Source organism: Poecilia mexicana, unplaced genomic scaffold, assembly GCF_051168715.1.
Source record: "Poecilia mexicana isolate PSO_F unplaced genomic scaffold, ASM5116871v1 scaffold_6, whole genome shotgun sequence".
Lineage (NCBI taxonomy): Eukaryota > Metazoa > Chordata > Actinopteri > Cyprinodontiformes > Poeciliidae > Poecilia > Poecilia mexicana.
In genome coordinates this window covers 8,385,560-8,409,294 of record NW_028263375.1, presented here as the reverse complement: position 1 = coordinate 8,409,294, position 23,735 = coordinate 8,385,560, and the positions used below count along the sequence as shown (strand labels likewise).

The window sequence follows — 23,735 nt, the reverse complement described above, 5'->3', positions numbered from 1 at the left end:
TTGATATAATCTTGGTTCCGTGGCTTAAACTGAAATCAGGCTCTGTGACAAAGAGGAGAAAAAATACAATTTCTTTAAGTTAAATTAAAGGAAAGCTTTAATGTCAGAAATGATAAAAATGGTTTTAAGAAGATCATATTTGTCCCGCCCTCTGCTTCATGGTGTTACCTGGCCGTTAGCTGTCAGAAATGAAGCATCTCTAAGGGCTGCAGCGCCACCAAGTGGCCGACGGCGTAGGGAACAGAATTTCTCACAAGAACTGCTTCCAGCGGCTTGAAGTAGCAGCTTCAAAGGTGAGTCCTGGTTCTGGTTCGGTTTCGGACTCCAATAGAGACACACCTGTGTGTTTTATTGAGTATAAACAAGTTTTCTGAGGCGTTCAGGTGCTTTTGTGTTTGTTGTTTTTGTGGAAAGTGAAACTAAAAAGTTGGAGCAGGAACTTAAGACAAACACTTCATGTTTCACCGCTTAGGGTTAAAAAAAGTTAAAGCCAATATTAGTACTACTACTAGTTATGAAAAAATAATTTTACCGGGTGTCTTTAAAAGCAGTGATATGTTCTGCTGGCTGATTTCGGATAGTTGAACGTGTCTCAGCTGCTGTTCCAGCTGCTCCAGGAAAACTTTTCAGAAGTAAGAGGCTAAAGTTTTAAATCCTGTCAACTGGATTAAAACAAACTTAATGTGTGGATGAGAGGATCGGGATTGTCAGATCTAACAGTTTCCAGTCCTAACCCAACTTAAAAAGAAATTCAAACTAATGAAACTCAACAAGATAATAATAAATCACACTTCCTTAAGTAAGTAGCGTCATCAATAATATTTGTGTTGCTGTGCATGTTTTACCACACAGCCATAAAGTTACCTAAAAAAGAAGTAATGAATCGTTTTTATCATGATTTCTATTGTTATCAAAATAGTACCACAAAATATTGTGATAAAATTCTAAGTCTTATCACCCACTGCTAATACTCAATTACTAATCATTTATGATGTCACATTTAACATATTCCGATATATCAATTTAGAAATAATTTTCTTCTAAATATTTTCTAAGCGCCCCCAATATTGTGAAAAGTAGCCCACATTTTAACAACCTGTCCAAAGTTGTTCAATAGCAGGAAACCTGCCCAACCTGGCAACACTGGTGAAGGGTCAAAAGCTGAGAACATGTGGGAAAATTAAATGGTTTCTGCTCCGTCTGCAGGTGAACATGGAGAGTCTGCAGGATCAGGACAAGCTGTTACTGCTGGTGGAGAAATACTGCAACCTCAGGTCACCTCCAGTAGCATATTACGAGGGACCAGGAGAACCAGGGAGGCCTTCACCCCTGTCAGTCTGCAAACAATCAAAAAAAAACAGTTATTGTTCGGAAACTCTCCTTGGACATAGAGTCTGACTCCCTCGATCGTTCTGGATCTGTAAAAAAAGGTCAGAAACGTTCTGCAGAAGCACAGCTGGTCCTGCTGAGTGTTCATGCAGCAGCTTTTTACATTAATAAATCATTCCAGATGTTTCCAGCAGCTGTTTGTTTCCTACTGGAGCAGGTAGCACCTCTGTATGACAGTGTTTCCATAGTAACATGGTTTTAGATGATTTTTGCTATAAAATTGATCATATTTGAAAAAGAAAAACTTTGGCATCTGTAACGAAACTTCGGATTGCTCCACAGCCCAGAATGTCCCGAGGCAGCTGGCGAAGATCGCGGATTCGGCACCGATCGTCGAGCAGAACCTCCAAACACAAGATGGTGAGACCATTAAAAAATACCCTCAGTTACCTGGACAGTAGCTGCATCTTTAGCCGATTCTCTGGGTTTTAACAACACGACCACAATTAATCATAAGTCAGCTGGTTGCATTCCTACTACCTTTCTTTCTTTATCATAAACATTTACAGAAGAGGCTCAACTTATTCTACAATTTATTTTTCCTAGATGGTACAAGATTTGTTTCGATCTGAAATCTGAAATAAATTGAACATTTTAGTTTTATTATGAAAGCTAACAAAATCAAACTTTTCATGTAGTATGTATTTGGAATATCGTTTTTGCGGTTCTAGGTGAGTTTTATTTTGTAGCAACGGGGGCAAAAGTGTCTCTTTGAATGGGGAAGGTTTCTGATCCCTGGTCTGGATGAAGGAGGTTCTGATCGGTTTCCTGTGTTGCTGCAGAGATCATCCAGAGACTTGTCAAGCTGATGATAACACTTGGAGATGACATTAATGTGAAGGTGTGTTCTGAACCAGAACCAGAACCAAAACACGACCAAACTCTGTTTTAATCACAGTTTCTTTCCCCGCTCAGCTCAAACAGAACCCGGCCCTGCAGCAGCAGCTCCAGAACCTGAACTACAACCTGTTTGAGAAGCTGACGTGCACCGTGCAGAACCTGGTGGTGCCACCGGACCAGGCGGCATGCCCAGACGGTCTGGTCCAGAAGCAGAGGATCGCCTGGGCCTTTGAGGTGACCAGCAGACTGTCCTCCGTCACTGTGGTCCAACGCAGGGCGATACAGCAGTTTGGAGCCCGATACATCGCAGAGAACCACGCTGGCTGGGTCCAGCAGCAAGGAGGCTGGGTAAGAGGGCTGGTTCTGATCCGCTTTGATTACTGAAATTAATGGCTGTGCATTCATTACATACTTGTTAAAATTAAATAATATTGAACATATTTTTGCATTGATTAGTCCCTCCAGGGACAATAACTTAATATCTAGTAAACCTGAGGCAGCAGTGTTATAAAAACAAGAAACACTGCCACCTGCTGGTAGGAGTTAGCATCACTTAGCATCACTTAGACACAATGTTTTTGACCATTTTTCACAAAATTTGTACAAAAAACTTGGAGGAACCGATTTATGTCATTTGGCATCTGGAGCCTAAAGGGCCACATAAAAAGTTATGGTGGACCAGATTTGGCCCCAGGCCTCGAGTTTAATACGTGTGTTAGAATAACAGCTTTTAAGATCAGGAAGCAATCAGGAGAGATATTTTCTCCAACCTGAATCCTGTCCCAGATGTTCCAGATTTTGATCCAGTTGAGACATTTTCTAACAGTAACTTTGTTTTCTTTATTTCTACAAAACAGGTTTTTCTGTGAATTCTGCTCTTTTTTTTCTTTATTCTCTCTCTGATCTTGTTTCTGTGTCCATCAGGAGGAAGCTTTTGACTGAACAGCGGATCGGTCAGACGGAGAAAACTAAACTGTGAACGACTTGAAGATATTTATTTTTTCTAATTAAGATTTGAAGTTTATGGAATAAAATCAAAGTGAAGAAGGAAAACTGATCATCACATTTGGAATAATTTAGATTTTTGTTTGTTTGTTTGTTTGTTTGTTTGCTTGTTTCATTTTTGGGGTATTTCTGTGATCAGAACCACATCTGTCTGATTTTGGTAATCAGACAGACCAAAATCTCATAACTGAGCATAATTATATAGTTATAACTCCATTTTGTGAATGGAGTTGGGGGGGAAATGAAGAAAAAATTAATTCACTAAAGAGTCACAAATGCATTTGTAAGTAAAGGGAAAAACAAAAAATATATAGTTTTAAAATCAATAAAATTTAATTTATGTTTTTAAAAATATAATCTACTGGACCTAAGCTGAAAAAATAAAAATAAATGGCAATTATGTCATAAAACATTATGTAAAATTATCATTTTTTTAATTAGTTGTTGTGTTCATTTGAAAATAAATTCCTGTAGTAGATTTTGTTGAAATAACTAACTTTTTCATGTATGTAGCTCTTTTGTTTAGCTAGACCAAAGATAAAAATAGCTCACATGGTCGTAAAGGTTGCTGACCTTTGACTTAACCCATAACCCCAAAAAGTTCTGGTCCTCCGCAGTTGGACCGGACCTGAGTCCAGAACAGATCCATCTGTCTTTAGAAGGTCCCAAAAATGTCCCAAAAAGGCAAAAACATAAATAAAAAAAGATAAACATACACACCCTCAGAAGCAGCTGCTCCTTCAGGCTGAAGCCAATTTAATAACGATCCGTGTTTGCACTTCCGGTTGCTGCTACAAAATAAAAGCCTCAAAGGTCGCTAGCATAAAAGTTTTCTAATTAGTTTGGATCTGGGCTCTGGTTCTGAGTTCAAAATGTATTTATTTTAACTAAGATAAAGTTTTAAAAAGAATCTTGTTACTTTATTTTAATCTTGTGGTTCTTGTAGTTTGAACCAGAGGTCAACAGAGCGCCCAAAAATTGTACTCAAGAGTCGCTAACATGTTTTTACTCAAGTACAAACTGACCAAGAAATTACTCAAATAAAAGTAAAAAAAAGGTATTTTGTAAAAATAAAAATAAGACAAAAAGGTCACTCAAGTAGTGAGTTACTAAACTAAACATAAGTCTTTTTATATTTAAAAATTAAGTAATCAGACAGACCAAAATATAAAGTTGGAAATATTGGTATGTTAAAGATCAACATGAAAATAATTAATATGAATAATATCATTACTATGAATTAATTATTAATAAAATTAGAAAAAAGAACACTTTTTCCAATCCAATTTATTTCAATATAAAACCTACAAAACACTACAAGCATGTGTATGTGTTTGCTGAATTTGTGGTGAAAACAAGCTTGTTCTTTTTTTATTAATTAAAATATTCAAAGTGGGTAGAGTATCCTTGAATTTTACTCAAGTAAGGATGTAAATACTTCATAATGAAGTAAAAAGTACAGCCTCTTAAAAATACTCATAAGTATATATTTTCAAATGTTACTCAAGTAAATAATGTAACTTGTTACTACCCAACTCTGGTTTTAACACAATCTGTCTTACTATTATGGTTAATATTTCATATCTGGAATTGAATCGAACCAGTGAAGGAACCTGAATATTATTACAAGTTCTGAGAAGTTCTGGATCATCTGGAGGTCCAACTGTTTCAGATCTGAAGCGGATTTATGGAAACTGCCTGTTGACTTTTATTATGAAGAGACCGGTAGTGAACGTCCGGTTCGTGTCTTCTTCTCCTCTGTACCTTGATGTTCGGTTTGGTCCTCCGCTTAACTCCGGTTGTGGTCCGGAACTTTGGGCGTAATCGATCTGCTTCCAGCGGACTTGACATCAAACCGACACCGGTTCCTGGTTCTGACCCAGAGCGGAGCACCCGGCGGACAGGGTCCATGCCGGACCCGAACTTGGAGCCGATCCGGGATTCAGGTGAGTGTCAGGTTTGACCTGTTACTGAGGTTCGGTTCTCATCTGAATCAGCTAGAATAGGATCCAGCCCACTTTCCTGAAGCAGATTCTGTTGGACCTGACTGAGAGTTAAACCAGAGCAGCACCGCTTAAATTAATTTGTTGGAAAATAAATCGGTTTGATTTTGATTATAAGACAAATAAAAAAATAAATAAATTATGACACTCATAAAATTTTCAAATTGAGAAATTTTCGTGTTTTTTTTCTTAAAATGTTAAACTTTTGAACTCAGAAATGTTAAGGTTTTTCTAGAATATTTCTGAGACTAATCTCAGAATTGCTGAGTTGTTTGGTATTTTACAGACCTTTTTTCTACCTACAATGACCATATGATTTTTGATAAAATAGAAAAATTAAATAAAAAATCTGCGGAACTAAGACGGAACCTTGAAAACTGAATAAATCGACCTCATTATCAATCAGAAACTGAAACCACATATTATACAGAATCATCGCGCATAGTGATGCATTCTAAGCTTTTGTTTATTGTAATTTTAATATTTATGGTTAACAGATAGAAACCCAAAATTGAGTCACAGAAAATGAGAATATTTTAAAAAAAATTAATGGAAACTCAAAACACCTTGGTAGTCCATCTGCACCGTTACAGGGAGCCACAAAAAGTCATTGCTGAAGAAGTTGGTTAGTTCTGTACTCAAGGAGAAACTGTCCAAGAAATTACTCAAATAAAAGTAAAAAGGTATTTTGTAAATAAATAAATAAAATAAAAATAAGATAAAAAGGTCACTCAAGTAGTGAGTTACTGATCTAAACATAAGTCTTTTTAATTTAGTGGAAGGAGGAAGTGTGCTAGGAAAAGGTGCAACATCAACAGAGAGAACCTGTTTTGAGTTAAGTTGAAAAGTTTTGACTTTTCAAACTCAGCAATTTCCACAATTTTTTCTAGAAAGTTTCTGAGATTAATATCAAAATTCCTCATTTTTTTGGCAGAAATTTGCTCTTCCTTTTTTTTTTAAAACTGTCTCCAGTGGCCCTAATTTGTTGTTGTACGAGGAGAAGTGGAGAGGAGCAGAATCCATGTGGTCTCCTGGTTCTGGTCCTCTAGGTTTTCTAAAGTCAATACAGCTGTCCACCAGGACATTTTACAGAGCATCATGCTTCTTCTTATATATGTTTTTGTTAGATAATTTGTCAGTTTGATCTCAAACTGATGAAGATCTCAGAACATCTCCAGGTTTCTATCTGGAGAAGTCTTTCCTGTCCCGTTTCAGAGGAATAAACTCCTGCAGGAATCCTCAGAGGGATCATCTCTCCCCAGCTGACTTCCTGTTTGTCTCAGTGAAACATGATCCGACTTGTTGCTGGTATCGGACTGGTGACCTGCAGTCTGTAAACATGTTGATGCATGGCTGAGACCTGCAGAGACTCGGGCCGAGTCTGAGTCCTGCCCTGATTCAGCTGTTTTTTGCCGCAGCTTTCTAACTTCCAGAAACCCAGATCGGTTCTGTCTCACCTCCTTCTAATTTTGGCTGAAAGATTTACTTTTCAGACATCTTATCGATCGACCAACAATTATTTGATAAGCAGCCTTTTTTCTCTTGATGGTAGAGTCTTAAGGAGCTTATCAAGTGTTTATATTTCAAAACAGAACCGGATAAAGTGCGTTTTCATCCCACACTGGACTCCGTTTGGACGGTTAGTCTTTTCCGTTCTCATAACCCCTCCGCCATCTTTGTTTCTGTATTAACGTTGTGCTTAAGGATGACTAGTGGCGCCCTCTGCTGAATGGAGGTCAAACTGCAACACTAAAAGAAGGTATAAGAGAATGTCAGTGGTCAATCGATTAGAACTAATTTTAATCTAATAAACAATTAATCATAAATAGATTCATTGCCAGCATCCTTAATCCATCTATCACAAACCTGTAAATATGCAGGTAACTCGATCCTGCAGAGCTGTTGTGGGTCAAAGGTCATGACTCTGTTAATTATTGAATGGAAACACTTCCATTTCCTGCAGGGAAACCTGGTGACCTCATAACCCACTTAAACAGCGAAGAAAGCAAAAACAGAAACTAGGAAAAAAAACCTCCAAATATTGAATTTTTTTTACTAAAATTTCCATGTTTTTCTAGAAATAAAATCTAAGACTCAAAATTTAGGAGTTTTTCTGGCAAATTTTTGACTCTTCAAACTCAAAAATTTGTAAGTTTTTTTCTCAAACATTACTAAGCTTAATCTAATTTTTTTTTTTTTGGCAGAATTTCAGTCCTTTTTTTCTGTCTGCAATGGTCCTAATATCCTGTTGTACAAATAGTACAATACTATCCGCCATTTTGTTTTTGTCATTTGTCTGGATGCATAGTACAAATATGCAGCCGTTTGTTCTGCGCATGTACGCTTTCACACGTCCGACTGGGAATTTGTAAACTAGTGGCTGAATCTCAATAAAAAATTTATAATTTCACAGAACATTTTTTAAACTCATCAAATTGTTATCACTGTCATATTTCTTCATCATCCAGCTTGTGCATGTGACTCTGCTTTATTATCAGATTTTTGTGACCATCTCGTTCCTCCAGAGGTAAAACGTTCAGATTTCCGAATCAGGAATCCTCAAGCAGATTAATGCGGTTAACGGCTGCATGTTGCAGAAGCGATCTGATTTCACCTCCTCTGTTTCTGTATTTGCGGATAAAAATAACCTGAAGCACTCTGATCTATAAATATGTCCCAGTTGGGCTCCACTCCAAGCTGATGGAGCCACAGGCAGGCAGGAAGAGACCAGAGGATCCAACAAAACGCTGGAAACATCCTCAGAGCGTTTAGGAGAAGTTTCTGGGATACACTGCAAAATACAAAGTCTAACCAAGTATTTCTGGTCTAGTTTCTAATGGAAATATTTTGAAATAAGACAAAACTAACTTACAGGTAAATTTCAAGCAAGGCAGTAGCTTGTTTTACATAAATAGTTTCTTCATATTGATAAAAAGTTTCACTGGCTGATTATTTCATTTGAAAGATGTATTACACTTGATTGTTAACCGGAGTAGCAAAAAATGTAAGATAATAAAGAAAGCGTAAAGTAAAGGAATGCGGTTATTGAATTTTAGGTATAAAACATTTATTTTCTAATTTAAAAAAGGAATTTAATTATTTGTTTATTTGCATATTTTAATGTATTTATAATATTGTATAAAATGTTTAAGTGGTTAAATGAAAAATCTGCAGAATGTGCCAATTTTTTATTTATTTATTAATGATTAATCACTGGAATAATTGATTAATCGATTACTAAAATAGTCGCTAACTGCAGCTGTTATGACCCAGGTGTGACCTCCTACCCTCAGGTTCTGCGGCTGACCCGGAACCAGCCGGTGGGACCGTAGGGCTCTGTGAGGAGGATGAAACTCCTCCGCTCGCGGCCTCGCCTCCGTTGGTGTCTGCTTCTCCTGGGAGTCGGGTCGCTGCTGCTTCTGGTCCTCCTGCAACATCTCACTGACTCCATGCAGCAACAGAACCCAGGTCGGTCTTGTCGGGTCGGCTGGTCTGGGGTCAGTTTGAGTGAGGCTGTGAATCTGAAACTGCTTCTTGTTTGTTAAAAGATTAATTTCCTGCTCCTTCCTCTTCATCTGATAACTAAAGTTGGAAAGTCTAATTCATGCAGTCTAATTCATACAGAAATACCTCCTGGGATTCGAACCCAGAACCTTCTTTCTGCCCCATATAAAAAATTCTGGCAGTTATGTACCTGCAGAGCCCTCAGATGTGATAATTAAGCACTTCTGGATTTTAAAAGCAGAGATTTAATGACTTGAAGGAAGGATGATAGTCCAAGGTAATCTTGAAGCTGCAGCAGAAGTTTACAGCTCTTTAAGTGGGCCGGGTGGAGCTCAGAGTTTGCACCTGTAATTAAGCTCCAGCTTCACCTGATTCCCACTCATTAACTCCCTCTGTGGAGTTGGACTGCGTCCATGACGACAGCGATCATGGTGAAAGTAAACAAAGTGGCATGCATTACAGTCTGCAGCTACGATAAACCGTGGAAGATGGTGGATATTAGTCTAAAACTGCAGCTCCAGATGCATGACCATGATTGGTCGGCTGCTGTTTCACCGGTGAGAATTAAACTGGAACTGATGCGGTCAGAGAATCTGCCTGCCTGGTTTACAGTCTGGACTGGTTTTAAAAACCAACCTACATGTTAACATCTGGACCTGATTCACTTCCTGAAACAGTCACACTGCAAAAACACTAAATCTTACCAAAGAAGTAATTTTGGTCTAGTTTCTGGTGGAAATATCTTCGTACATTTGAAGTAAGACAAAACTCAACTTTTCAACAAGAAACTGGAGCTTGCAAATGATGGTATATAAAAAAATATTTGCACGAGAAACTACCAAAAATACTTGGCTGAGTGGAGACAAAGCTTGGGGCCAGACGATATTTCAGGAGGATTTCTGATCTATTTCTGCTTCTTGCCCCGTTTTTCTGCGCCCACCCTGTCCCTGTGGACCCCCCTCCCTGCGCTCCGTGTCTCTTATGATTTATTAAAAAAACTACAGCTGCTCCGTCCAAACTCTCTGATCTGTTAACGATGGTGTTTACAGAAATATGAGGTGTGAGACTGATGAGGCGGACTGATCACCTGATCGTTGTTGTTAATCGGATCACTTGAGGGGAAAATGAAGGTGTTGAGTCCTTTGGCATGAAATAACAGCAACTTGTCACTTCCTGGTTTGCTACTGCAGAGTCACATGAAGGCTTTTCTCATGTTTCTGCAGCACTTGGGTCAAAACCTCATCGCAGAGGGAAAATGAAACATCCAGAGCTCATACAAATAAACACAGCATCTAAAGCAAATTATAAGGGCTAAAATGTGGATAGAGCATGTGAAGAAGAAACATGTGCACCTGGAGCAAATGTGCTATGGAATATGTCTAACGGATCATGTGAACCCAGCACATGTGGAGCAGGACATTTACAAAACAGCACGAATAGCAGAAAATATCAAATACACAATGTAGAGCAGAACATGTGCAGATGGAACATGTGCAGATACAAAATTGAATATGTTTAACGGAACATGTGAACCCGGCACATTTTCTGCCTCAGATGTTCCACCTCGAAGTTTATTGTGCACATTTGAAGCGGATAATATGTGCAGCTGGAACATGTGGAGCTGGTACAAATTAATACAAAATGTGAAGAAGAAATTGTGGATTGGAACATGTGCAGCGGAAAACGTAGAACAGAAATTGTGAAGCTGTTACAAATTAGTACAACATGTGGAGCAGAACATGTGCAAGTTAATATTTATTAGGATCCACAATAGTTTCCAGCGAAGTGGTTACTAAATCTTCCTAACTGAGACAAAAACAAGACATTTCAACAGTAACATATAATAATTAATAAATTATAATTGACATGTAATATCACAAAGTTGGTCAGATGTCACATTTTACAAATTACACATAAACCGAGATTTAAATAATAATAAAAAAGATTTCAATGCTCTTTTAAACGAAACTGTGTTTTTTAAACATTATTATTCCTTTCTTTAATCTGTAGACAAGTAACACGTTTAACTTTTTACAATTAATTTAGTCTCATAACAGAATCTAGTAAAATAATTCAGGGCCTCTGTTTATAAATATGAGTAAATTATACTGCAACATAACACTTAATGGGTCACATAGCATGTAGAATAGAGCATGTGAAGTAAAATGTGTGGAATAGAAAATCTGCAGCTGTAAAATAAGGATCTGATGCTGGTCCGGTTCTGTTCTGAATATGGTTCCTGTGGATGGTTCTGGATGATTCCTCCTGAGGAATTAAATTGTTCTCCACCTTCCTCATCCCCTCCATCCATGTTTTATTGATGTTCGCCTCATGAATATTTGAAAATCTGCCAGTGTGACTGGAAAGTATCATGAGAGAGCTTTTAGAGAATGTGCGTTGTCACATCACTGAGGCAGCAGAACCTCTGCAGCTTCATTTTTATTTCATCAGAACGACTCACTGACACCGAACCAGAACCAGAACCAGACAGAGCCTCCGTCACGCAGACATGAAGAGCAACAGCTAAAACTCAGACATATTCAACTCTTTGTTCTGCTGTTTCAGGTGTTCCTGTCCTGGAGGCTCCGTGGCCTGAACGGAAGGTAACTATGGCGCCACAGCACCATCTGCTGGATATCTGCAGCATTACAGCAGCATCAAAAACTGATAAATTAATATGTTATTTATGGTTCTTTATATTTCTGGGGGAATTTTGACATTTTTGTGCAATTCCTGCGGCAAGATGCTGAATATCTGTACAACCTAAATATGTATGCATAGTACGATGGAGTATTGGGCATAACAAATAAAGAAAAATAAAACTGAGAATAAAGTAGCATTACAAGGATAAAGTTAAAATAATATGAGATAGAAGTCGTAGCATAATTACAATTGTATTAATATTAAAATTACTTTAATATCGTATTATTGCGACTTTATTTTCGTACGACTTTATTCTCAAATTACTTCATTCTCATAATGACTTTATTCTCATACTATTTTGACTATTTTCATAAGATCTAACGCCACTCTATTTTGTTTACGTTTGGTCAAGAAGGAAGTTACGGTCGGTGTCTTCGTAGGTTTTTGTGTTGTTTCCTTCAGTGGTTCTTGGTGCAGCGCCACCACAGGCGAGGAGGGGAACTTTTTTTTTTTTTTTTAAGAGTTTAGTTAATTTGACACAGTGAAGCGTGAAAGCGAAGCGCAGTAGCTGAAAATGTAACAAACGTTTTAGTTTTAGTTTCAAACTGGGTCTACTGGACTGTCAGGTGTGAAAACTCTCTTAGGTTCCTGCTGCAGTTTCACTCTGGATCAGAAGTTCTAGCATCTGGTTTTTACTCTGGTTGTGGTTCTGTGTTTCAGGTTCCGTCCTGGCAAACTGAAGACATCTCTGCTGGACTTTTCCCCGGCTTCCCGCCTGTCCTCCATCTTTGTTCAGACCCGTTGCTAGGCAACAAGCAGCCAGTCACTAAGCGCCACAGGAAGCTGCTGCTGAAGGGCGCCGCCTCTGGAGGTTCTACGGCACTGAGGACGCAGCGGACTCGGCACAGCCAGCTGAACGGCGTCTGCTCTAAGTACCAGCCGGTCCGCCGGAAGCAGCGGGTCAGGCTGCAGCAGGTGTCCCGGCTTTACGTGGAGGACCGGTTCCGGCTGCTGTACTGTGAGGTGCCGAAAGCCGGCTGCTCCAACTGGAAACGGGTCCTGATGGTTCTGGCAGGCAGAGCCCGGTCCACTCAGGATATTCCTCACGATGCAGCTCATTACAGCAACCAGCTGCGGCGGCTGGACAGTTACGATCGGGCCGGTATCGCCGAGAGACTCCGAACCTACACCAAGGTTCTGTTCGTCAGGGAGCCCTTCGAGCGGCTCGTCTCGGCCTTCCGGGACAAGTTTGAAAGTCCGAACTCCTACTATCATCCCGTGTTCGGACGGGCCATCATTTCCAGGTACCGGGCCAACGCCACAGGGTCGGCTCTGAAAACCGGCGCCGGCGTCACTTTCAGGGAGTTCGTTCAGTACCTGCTGGACGCGCAGCGACCCGTTGGGATGGACATCCACTGGGAGCGGGTCAGCCAGCTCTGCAGCCCGTGTCTGATCCACTACGACTTCATTGGGAAGATCGAGAGCCTGCAGGAGGACGCCGACTTCCTGCTGCGCGGCATCGGCGCTCCGGGAAACCTCACCTTCCCGGACTTCAAGGACAGGAACCCGCGGGCGAACCGGACCTCGTCCAGAATCACGCAGGATTATTTCTCCCAGCTGAACCGCACCGAGAGGCAGAAGGTGTTTGAGTTTTACTACAGGGACTACCTGATGTTCAGCTACCCCAAACCGTTCCCTGACCTCCACTGACTGAAAGGGGCAGTATCATGTAAAATCAACTTTTTTTTTATTTTTTATTTTTACCTTTACATAATTTTATAATATTATTCTCCAATCAAAAATATACATGGAGTGTTGCTTTGATTCTTTCATGCATGTTTGAGAAATCCTTTAATCTCCATGGCAACCATTCAGCTATGCAAAACACCTGGGTGGACCTAGCCCTGCCAGGGCGAAGCTCCTCCCCACAGCAGCAGTTTCTACACAGAGAATGGAGCTCCAACTTTTAAAACATTTAATTCACTACATGTAATCAAATTAAAATCATCAAACTTAATTTATTTACGTCGGTTTAACATAAGATATTAAATATATTTAGTTGAATAAACTCAATTTGATTACTTGTAAAAAAAATTCTTAAGTTGGATCACTTGTTTTCTTATTTCAGTATAAGCTTCCCAGCTCTTGCATTACAGAGCAGCCCTCCACTGCGGCTCCTTCAGACTAGCCAGCAGCAATTAGCAAACACCTGGTAAAACTGTGCATAAGCTGAGCTCATTAAATTAGCTACTTATCACCGCAATGCTGATAAAAAAGTATAAAAATGTTGCCAAAGGGTTAATATATACTGCTCAAAAAATAAAGGGAACATTTCACTTTAATTTTGTGTGTGACTCCAAATTCAGGCCTCCATTGGTTAATAAATTTGATTTCCATTGATGATTTTTGTGTGATTTTGTTGTCAGCACATTCAACTTTGTACAGAACAAAGTATTCAATGAGAATATTTCATTCATTCAGATCTAGGATGTGTTATTTGAGTGTTCCCTTTATTTTTTTGAGCAGTGTATAATTTTTATAACAACTGAAGGTCACATACTTGATTATGCTATAAATTGGCACCATGTGCCTGGAAAAAATATAATACTGGCCCTTTAATGGATGGTCTGAACTGAGATTTGTTCTGAGCCCAGAACCAGACAGTCCCTGGACTTCCCCTCAGGTTTTCTGTCGTTGATAGCAGAATTCGATCAGATAGCTGGCCAAAGCTTGGACCTGGATTAAAGGTAAAGGCTGATAATCAGATCAATGGATCGATCGGGTCCTTCAGGAACATTCACAGATATGGACCTGCCGATCCAACTCCACATTCTGCCTGTTCACTCATTTAGACGTGAAGCTGATCACATCAGATTCCTCTCTGAGCCTTCATGGACAAAATGCAGCCGATTTTGTATTTTATACGCAAGTTAAATATTTAATTAGCAAGCTAATTTAGATAACTAAATATTTAGTTTACAAACTTTACTATTTAGCTTGCTAATATTTAGCACCTAAACTACTAAATATTGGGAGTTTACCAATATTTAGAGGGTAAACTAAATATTTAGCTACTAAATATTTAATATATAATTTTAGCTAAATGTTTAGATAAAATGTCAACTAGGAAGATAAAGAGACAAAAAGCTGAATATACTTTAAGTCATGCTTGTAAAATCCCCCAACGTTAAACACACACTGTAAGGAGTGAATTTCAGGCTCCGGTTCTTAAATGAGTCCTTGTTTATGTTTTTACCACCAGCTTTAACACTGCCATCACAACACCATGTGTTTCTCAATAAACCTGAGTGTTTTTAAAATGTCCAGGTTGTGTTTTTATCCTGAAACTCTTCTGCTCCGTCTCCCACAGAGCCATCATGAAACCGATGCTTCAGGTCTGATAAAAATCGAGTCTGCATTTCTCCAAGCTTTCATGAATTAAGAGTTGGCGAATATAGAGCATGCACACAGAAAATAAACTGATCCAGAAGTGCTTTTTATGTTAGAGAAGTAAGAAGTAAATTCTCATAATTTTATTTCATTTTTTTCCTAATAGTCATATGAAAGAAAGCGTACAGTTAGTTGCAGGAAAAGTTCAGCCGATTGTCTAGGAAAAAGTCCTGATGTGTTTCCTAGAAACCAGAACTGATCCACAGAAGTTGGGGCGTGGTTGAGGATGATGATGGTCTGATCAGTTTGCTTCCTAACTTAATGATCTCTTTACTGATAATCAGTTAAAGAAAGAGACTTCCTGAGTGTGGAGGATTCTTCACTTTATTCTGACAGCTTGGACTCAGTTACAGGAGACATTTGACATGAGCAGAGCGGACATCAACTGGATGAAATCAGACGTTTGGACGTTAGAAATGCTGGACGGAGGTTTTTACAGATACTTGAAGCAGCTTGATAATCTGAGACTGAAGTCAGAACCTCTGATTGGATCGATCAGAGCTCCTGCACTTCAAAAACACAAAATTTTACTAAGTATTTTGATCAACTTTCAAATCCAAATATCTTAGTACACTTGAAATAAGACAAATGTAACTTAGAAGTACATTTTAAACAGGATATAGGAGATTGTTTAAAGTCAATAAAAACATACTAGTGGTGGATTATTTCACTTATGGAAAAATGTCTTGTCATATATTCAAGATGTGTCGATATAAAGGAATTATTTTTGTAATACAGGTAGAGGAGCACTGACTGCAGTTGTCTGGCAGATCGCTGATTATTGATCTTTAAAAATCCTGACTTTCCAATTCCAAATTTGGCCAATAATGATTTTTGTCTGAAATGTTGCTAAATGTAGCAAGAAGTTGTTGAATTGGCAACAGTGGGTTGACCATCGTTAACATGGCCTGTCTGTCGGTCAAACCTCTCACTGCAGGGTAGAAGAGGACAGCGGCTGATTTTTAGATCTTTGCTGAGGTTGATAAGATCACTGATCTACCAAAATTAAGGAAATCTGAGCCAATTTATCAGTGCAAATATTAAATACAGGCTTCTATATCTTGCTGAAAAGTAACTTATAAGTTCATTTTGCCTTATTTCAAGTGTACTAAGATATTTGAACTAGAAACCAGATCAAAAATACTTGGTAATATTTAGTGTTTCTGCAGTGTGGTTGGGTTTGCGTCGGCCTTAGATGCCCAGGTAGGTGTTCATCTTGCCGAGGGCGTCGCAGACCGTGGTGAGGTCGCTGCGCAGGTCCTGCACCACGTTCTCGATGCTGCGCGTGTCTTTTAGCAGATCCACGCTCTGTGTATACGGGTTGTAGTACACAGAGAACGGCCTCTTTATGGATTTGGCGAATTCTCTGCAAGATAAAAAAAAACGGACACGTCTGGAATATTTTTGCTCCTGAATCAACAGTCAGGTTTTACAGTTTCAGAGCAAAATAAAAAAGATTTGAAAGAAACACCATCAGAATCACACTGGTATCATTAGCTTAACTCTGGTTGGTTTTGGAGTGAAGGATTTCTTTATGGTGAAATTAAAACTAGATGTTTTAGTTATGTCTCATAGTGTACACTGCAAAAACATAAAATCTTACCAAGTATTTTTGGTCTAGTTTCTAGAAATATCTAAGTTCACTTGAAATAAGATAAAACTAACTTACAAGTAACTTTTCAGCAAGATATAGGAGCTTGTTTTAAGTAAATAATTCCTTAATATTGATTTTAAAAAAATAGTAATTGTTCCACTGACAGATTATTTCACTTAAAACAAGAGATGTTTCTCATGTTAAGATTTAGTTTTTTTGCAGTTTTTATGTTTTTTGTTATTCGATGCTCAACTCCTCCAGCGTTTTCATCAGTGTGTTTTCTACTTGTTTGTGTGTTTTGTTGTTTACCTCATCTTCTCCTTGGCCTCCTCGAAACTCTCAGAGACAAAATAAACATCCTGGAAGGTGGTGATTAGACACTCCTGGTTGCAGGTCGTCTTTGGGTCAAACATCTTCACACAGGCTTTATCAGACAGAGCATGCTGGGAAAAAACAGTCTGATCAATTATCTAACCATTAATAGGTTCCCAACTTTTTTAATATAAAAGAAAAGAAGAGATCCAAGAACAGAACCCAGAGGAACTCCACATATTATAAAATGGATGCAGTTTTCTGTAGCACAAAGTCACAATCCTAAACCTGTTTACAATGTGTGTGTGTGTCTGTGTCTGTGTGCGCGGGTGTGTGCGCGTTTGTTTGTAATACCTTGTGGGGATGATTTTTCTGATACATACTAAATTGCTCCTTGTGGGTACCGAAGCCTGGTCCCCACAAGGGGAAACCCTGTTTTTGGGTCAGGGGTCAGAGTTAGGACTAAGGTGTGAATTGAGTTTTGGTTAGGGTTAGGTATGTGATGGTTAGGGTTAAGAAAAGGGTAAAGGTAAGGTTTAGGCTGTAGAAATGAATGGAAGTCAATGGAAAGTCCCCACAAAGATAGCCACGCAAACGTGCGTGTGTGTGTGTAAGTGTGTGTGTTGGTACATGTGGTTTAGCAGGAAGTTTCGACAGAATACACACAACACTAGCAGGACATTTTGAATTAACACGACAGGAGCGGTGTCCTGCTAATTTTGACAAAAATCTAAAAGCGGAGAAAGGTTTCTATTGGTCCAATAACCCCCAAAATGCAAAAAAAACCCCGAGATGTCCGTTTAATACACATAAATCTGATTTTGTGTGTAATCTGTGTATCACCACAGTGCCCCCTATGGCAGGTTTGTGTAATAGCAGGACCTCATGAATATTCACACAAGCTCTTATTCTGATTGGTTGTCTGCCGGAACCTGCTAAGGTCTGCCAGAAGGTACTGCTAATTATTACAGTGTCTTTCTAATTCACGGGTTGCTGTTTACACACATGAATTGTGTGTAAATTGCCAACTCTTACACTGAGGATGAGTTTGCAATATGATAACTCTGTGCTATAAGACTGAATATATTATAAAGGTTAGTTGGATGCTTAAACCCAACCTTTTGTTCAACCTTGGAATGTATGGGGCACCTAAAAATATACAGAAATTAATATATATTTTGATTAAATATTGTTTATTTAAAATATTATGAATAATAAATGTGTGGAATAAGTGCATGGATTAAAAGAAATAAAAACCAGAAGAGAGCCATTTTTCCACCAAACTACTTTTGCGCTCCACTGCTAACAGTTTGTTGATTCTGGTCTGCTCTGCATCCGCAGAACCAGAACCAAGCATTTTGAAGCAGAATTTAGCTTCAATGCACCACAAATCTTGAATAAACTTCCAGAAAAATGCAACACAGCTGAATTCCCTTAAATCAAGGCTAAAAACACACCGATTTACAGTTGTTTCTGGATCTTAATCAATGGTACATGTATCAATATATTTTATGTATATGATTTTAATTTTGAAGATACTTTGGACGTATGTATGTGTGTGTGTGTGTGTGCGTCCCACCCTGAGCTCTCCGATGGATGACAGTAATCCCGCTCCATAAGCTCTGAGCTGACCGTCCTGTTTGCAGAGTCCAAACTCGATGGTGAAGAAATAACACTGAAACAGAAACACCAGCTGTCAGTCAGTGTTTTTGGAGAGCAGCGCCACCCTCGGGTCATTCAGTGTAACTGCAGTTAGTCAGTGATGACCTATGCTGAACCACTGAGTCACATGACGGCACACAGCCAAACAGAGCATCTTGGGAATGGATGGGTCTACCAGCCCACTTGTCCCCACTCACCGTGGCCAGTTTCTGTACATCCTCATCCGTCGCTCCCAGTGAGGCCAGGCCGATCTCCTGGGAGAACTGGGCGAACTTTGGGTCGGCCAGCAGGGGAACGTGACCCAGCAGCTCATGACACGTATCTCTGAGAACAAACAGACGCTGTTTGGACCAGCAGACCAGATGTTCTGGAGGAGGTTGGTGATCTAGGCTAAATATAATTATGATTATTTAAAATTAAATATCTGACTTTTTATTCCCGTTGAAACTCATTGGTTTGGTTTGAAATTAGATTGATTAAAGTGAAACCAGTTCAGGGGTTTAAGTGTTGCTACGCCGGTCAGACAATAAATTATTGTAATACACAATAATGTTGGCTTGAGATCATTTTGAAGTGATATAATTGTAAAGACATAATAATAATGCAAGAACACGCTCTTAAAGATCAGTAATCTTTAAATTTAAATGAACATTTTTAACACTGGAACTGGAAGACATTTTAAATATCCAAAATAAATAAACAAAACAACAGAAACAACAAATAAAATGAATTATAAAGTCTCTATGAGCAATATTGTCCTTTATAAGAAGGGCTAGTTGATACCAAAGAACCAAACTGAAGACTTTTGTCATCCAGTTTTTGGTAGAAAGAATGAGAAATCAAGCAAATGGAAATTATTGAGCTCATTTTAATTTGTAATGAGATTTATTGATTACTGTGGCAGACATAAGTGTTGCTTCTTCTCTCTGGGCCTGCAAAGACTTGATCCTGAGATTGAACCAATCTTACAGAAACAACTAGAAACCGCTTGGTAAGAAAAACCACAACAAGAAAGGAGGTATGTTAAATCTATGGAAGAAATGGATTAATGAAAAATCAGGGAAATGATGCGACTGTGAGCTGGATGAGATTACAGCGCAGCAGATTACAGGTTTGGACTCACGGTTCTGGTGTGTAGAGGGGGTCGGTGCTGTGGCGAATGTATTGAGTGCAGTTAAACACTCTGTAGGCCAAACCAGCCAGGAAGTCTCTGGGGGAAAGGTAACCGGCCACAGGTCGCACCGTGAAGCCAGAACGCTCTGGAACACACAGGAAGTGATGTCACTCCTCCTCCTGATGATGGAATAACAATACTGTTCTGTCTTGTTTGCTTAAAACTTTCAGTTATGATAAAGTTCACAAACTCTCATCACTGAAGTTTTGCTGCTGACTTTTTGAACTTTTTTTTCTCCTACTACTCTCCCTTATTGTATTATCAGCAGTTTCTGCTGCATGGGTGTTAAAGTTTTATAATAATATTTTGCAGTACCATCATGGCAACAATGAGTGACTATAATCATTATTATTGCATCTTTTTTGGGTAACTGTATGACTACGTGTGTCATAGCAATAAAATCCATACAAACACAAATAATGTTCTTGAAAAATATACCATTTAATACACTTCTTTAAGACACCAGTCACATAAAGAAGAGCGATTGGTATCAACCCCAAAACTGACAGTAAGGTAAGTTTTGGAAGTTTTTAAACATCATTAATTGGAACTTATCGTGCCGACGATAAATTGAAATTCTTATTCTGATAAGAAATTTATCAGAATAAATGATGGATACAATAAATGTCCATCCCTACTTATAAGTAACTTTCAGAAACATGCAGAAGCTCATATTAAGTCAATAACTTCTTAATTTATACAAAAAGGTTCTAGTTCCAATGCCAGATTTTTCTTTTACTTATAACATTGGAAGAATATCTTGCTATTTGATCTAATCTGCCAATGGAAGTAGTACTTTTTATCAATATTCAAATTTTTTTAACTTAAAACATCTTGCTGAAAAGCTACTTATAAATTAGTTTTCTCTCATTTCAAGTGAACTAAGATATTTACACTAGAAACTACACAAAAATGCTTTGTAGGATATTGTGTTTTACAATGTTTATGATGTCTCTGACATTATTGTTCCTATTGAAAGTAAAATGTAAAGTTTCAGTGATTGTTTATGCATTCTGTCTTCGTGCCCTCACAGTGAATCTGGTTCTTCTTAATAACTGTTTTATATATATATATATATATATATATATATATATATATATATATATATATATATATATATATATATATATATATATATATACACACAGCAGGGTTTCCCCCAGTATATTATAAGCCTGGAGGGCCATCAGGCTTATAATGCACTCATTTATAATAGACTCATATACACACTGATATAATTTTTTTATACAAGTATTACTGATTGCACTTTTAAAATTAGGTAACTTTATGTTATTAAAGGTCAAGTTTAAACAGTAATGATTTCTTGGTTAATGTCAAGTTGTCATAACAAAGACATTTTGAATATTATCAACTTTGTATTAAAAGTGTCATAATTTACCGAATGATGCTTTATGACAACAGTCATAAATATTTATGAAGGCTTATTCATGTTCCTGACAGGTGTTATGTCATGTTTATGAAAGTGTCAAGACAGTCTTATTCACCCCCTTCAAATAAAGTGTTACTGTAAAAGGTTCACCACATTTTCACCACAGAAGAAAAGCTTTGTAGTCCTGCTTATTTAAAAAAAATAAAATATAAAAATTATATTTATATTTTAAAATATATATATATATATATATATATATATATATATATATATATATATATATATATATATATATATATATATATATATATATATATATTTTTTTTTTTTTTAATAAAAAAAAAAACATGCCATCTCCAAACAACTTTGGAAGTGAATTTCAGTTGCTCAGTTCAACATTCCCATTCCTCACTTCCGATGTCCGTCATGCGCCTCGAATGATTAAGTGACGCCATTGCAAAGGGTCAACAGTTTGGGTCATGTAGAACTGATCTATTCGTTTCCATAGCAACGAGCAGAAGCAAGACAAGCAAGAACTACAGTGAGCTCATTGTAGTTGTGACCTCATCTATGACATGCGGTTCTAGATCAAAGAATGCTTGAGGTTATGAATGCTTGAGTTTCAAAACATCAGTTCATATCAACCCACTCTTCGAACCCCATCACTGTTTTATCGCAAAGATTTTCAGTATGGCAGATATGTTAGTAGGTGTTTTTTTTCCCCTGACTTTCGGCGTTGGATATTTGGTTACAACTGGAATGAAGAAAGTTTGTAACAAATTGTTTCCTGGTGATGAAGTAGACAAAAGCAGCTCTCAGGACGAGATTACTTCCTCTGGTAACGACTCTGGGTACGACTTTTTTGATTCTTTTCTTTTCAATCCTTCCCCGACTGAGAAGCAAACTTCCCCGGCTGGGGAGGTTTGCTTCTCTGGTAACGACTCTGGGTATGACATTTTTGATTCATTTCTTTTCAACCCTTCCCCGACAGAAAAGCAAACATCCCCGGCTGGGGAGGTTTGCTTCTCTGGTAACGACTCTGGCAACAACCCTAGGAACGACATTTTTGATTCTTCTCTTTTGAATACTTCCCCGACTGAGAAGCAAACTTCCCCGGCTGGGGAGGTTTGCTTCTCCGGTAATGACTCTGGTAATGACCCTAGGAACTACATTTTTGATTCTTCTCTTTTCAATCCTTCCCCGACTGAGAAGCAAACTTCCCCGGCTGGGGAGGTTTGCTTCTCTGGTAATGACTCTGGTAATGACTCTGGGTACGACATTTTTGATTCTTTTCTTTTCAATCCTTCCCCGACTGAGAAGCAAACTTCCCCGGCTGGGGAGGTTTGCTTCTCTGGTAATGACTCTGGTAATGACTCTGGGTACGACATTTTTGATTCTTTTCTTTTCAATCCTTCCCCGACTGAGAAGCAAACTTCCCCGGCTGGGGAGGTTTGCTTCTCCGGTAATGACTCTAGTAATGACTCTGGGTACGACATTTTTGATTCTTTTCTTTTCAACCCTTCCCCGACTGAGAAGCAAACTTCCCCGGCTGGGGAGGTTTGCTTCTCCGGTAATGACTCTGGTAATGACTCTGGGTACGACATTTTTGATTCTTTTCTTTTCAACCCTTCCCCGACTGAGAAGCAAACTTCCCCGGCTGGGGAGGTTTGCTTCTCTGCTACCGACTCTGGTAACGACTGTGGGTACGACATTTTTGATTCTTTTCTTTTCAATCCTTCCCCGACTGAGAAGCAAACTTCCCCGGCTGGGGAGGTTTGCTTCTCTGGTAACGACTCTGGTAATGACTCTGGATACAACATTTTTGATTCTTTTCTTTTCAATCCTTCCCCGACTGAGAAGCAAACTTCCCCGGCTGGGGAGGTTTGCTTCTCCGGTAATGACTCTGGTAATGACCCTAGGAACTACATTTTTGATTCTTCTCTTTTCAATCCTTCCCCGACAGAGAAGCAAACTTCCCCGGCTGGGGAGGTTTGCTTCTCTGGTAACGACTCTGGGTATGACATTTTGGATTCATTTCTTTTCGGTTCTTCCTCGGCTGAGAAGCAAACTTCTCCAGTTGGGGAAGTTTGCTCCGAGACAGTTGAGTTTGAAAACTCAACTTCTACTTTGAAGACGACAGCATTTCAAGACAGTAGCCACGAAGAAAGCCTTCATGGCTACTGTCTGATCCAGACCGCTGACCTTGGGAACGATTTCAACAATCCTTCCAAAGAAATGGAGACAGTTGAGTCTGAAAACTTCACTTTCTTGAAGACAGCATTTGGAGGCAGAATCCACGAAGACAGCGCTGTTCCATGGAACGATTTCTCTTCCCTTCCCAATGAACAAACTTCCCCGGCTGGGGAAGTTTGTTCATTAAAAGATCTTGCTGCAAACGATGCAGAAACCTTTTTTGAGGCTGAAGGAATCATCGTGAAGGAAACAGAATATGTGTTTTCTGAACAAAAAAACAACATATGGGAATCATTGTTGTTAGTATTTTTTGGTTTGCTCTTATTTTGCATTATTATTTACTTTGGTGGATTTTTCATGTATTTCTTTTTGATATATTTTTTCTTTGGACTTGCTTATTTGAGGGATCATCTAGCCAAACACTGAGAACTCAGTTTTAAATTTTATTTCAACTTGTAAAATGCGTTTACCACATGTAATAAAATTCCTGTTTCCGTTTAAATTCAAAAATACTTGAATCCCAAAGAAAATTAAATGTTGCAGCTCATCAAGATTTTTCAAAGAGCCATTGAAGAT

The 23,735-nt window shown here is 38.6% G+C and overlaps 3 protein-coding genes across 3 annotated transcripts in view; 2 read left to right on the top strand and 1 right to left on the bottom strand.

Moving 5' to 3' along the window:
• Positions 1 to 438: 438 nt before the first annotated feature.
• Positions 439 to 3,282, top strand: LOC106907110 (apoptosis facilitator Bcl-2-like protein 14). The gene is given in 7 exon segments (XM_014972657.2): positions 439 to 632; positions 1,207 to 1,296; positions 1,298 to 1,430; positions 1,672 to 1,749; positions 2,172 to 2,230; positions 2,305 to 2,577; positions 3,154 to 3,282. Coding segments are annotated over 6 exon segments (645 nt in total). The 5' UTR covers positions 439 to 632; positions 1,207 to 1,212; the 3' UTR covers positions 3,172 to 3,282.
• Positions 3,283 to 4,935: 1,653 nt separating this feature from the next.
• On the top strand, positions 4,936 to 14,708 carry LOC106907109 (carbohydrate sulfotransferase 8). Its single transcript, XM_014972654.2, has 4 exons — positions 4,936 to 5,180; positions 8,531 to 8,705; positions 11,307 to 11,344; positions 12,105 to 14,708. The coding sequence occupies exons 2-4, from the start codon at positions 8,585 to 8,587 to the stop codon at positions 13,092 to 13,094; spliced, it is 1,149 nt and encodes a 382-aa protein (XP_014828140.2). The 5' UTR covers positions 4,936 to 5,180; positions 8,531 to 8,584; the 3' UTR covers positions 13,095 to 14,708.
• A 432-nt stretch (positions 14,709 to 15,140) lies between these two features.
• Positions 15,141 to 23,735, bottom strand: part of tph2 (tryptophan hydroxylase 2 (tryptophan 5-monooxygenase)) — a 17,690-nt gene continuing 9,095 nt past the window's right edge. Inside the window, exons 7-11 of the mRNA XM_088006174.1 lie at positions 19,526 to 19,661; positions 18,600 to 18,726; positions 18,320 to 18,415; positions 16,738 to 16,871; positions 15,141 to 16,200 (exon numbers count right to left, since the gene is read on the bottom strand). Of these exons, the coding sequence (XP_087862300.1) occupies positions 16,026 to 16,200; positions 16,738 to 16,871; positions 18,320 to 18,415; positions 18,600 to 18,726; positions 19,526 to 19,661 (668 nt within the window). The 3' untranslated portion in view covers positions 15,141 to 16,025. The remainder of the gene's footprint in view (positions 16,201 to 16,737; positions 16,872 to 18,319; positions 18,416 to 18,599; positions 18,727 to 19,525; positions 19,662 to 23,735) is intronic.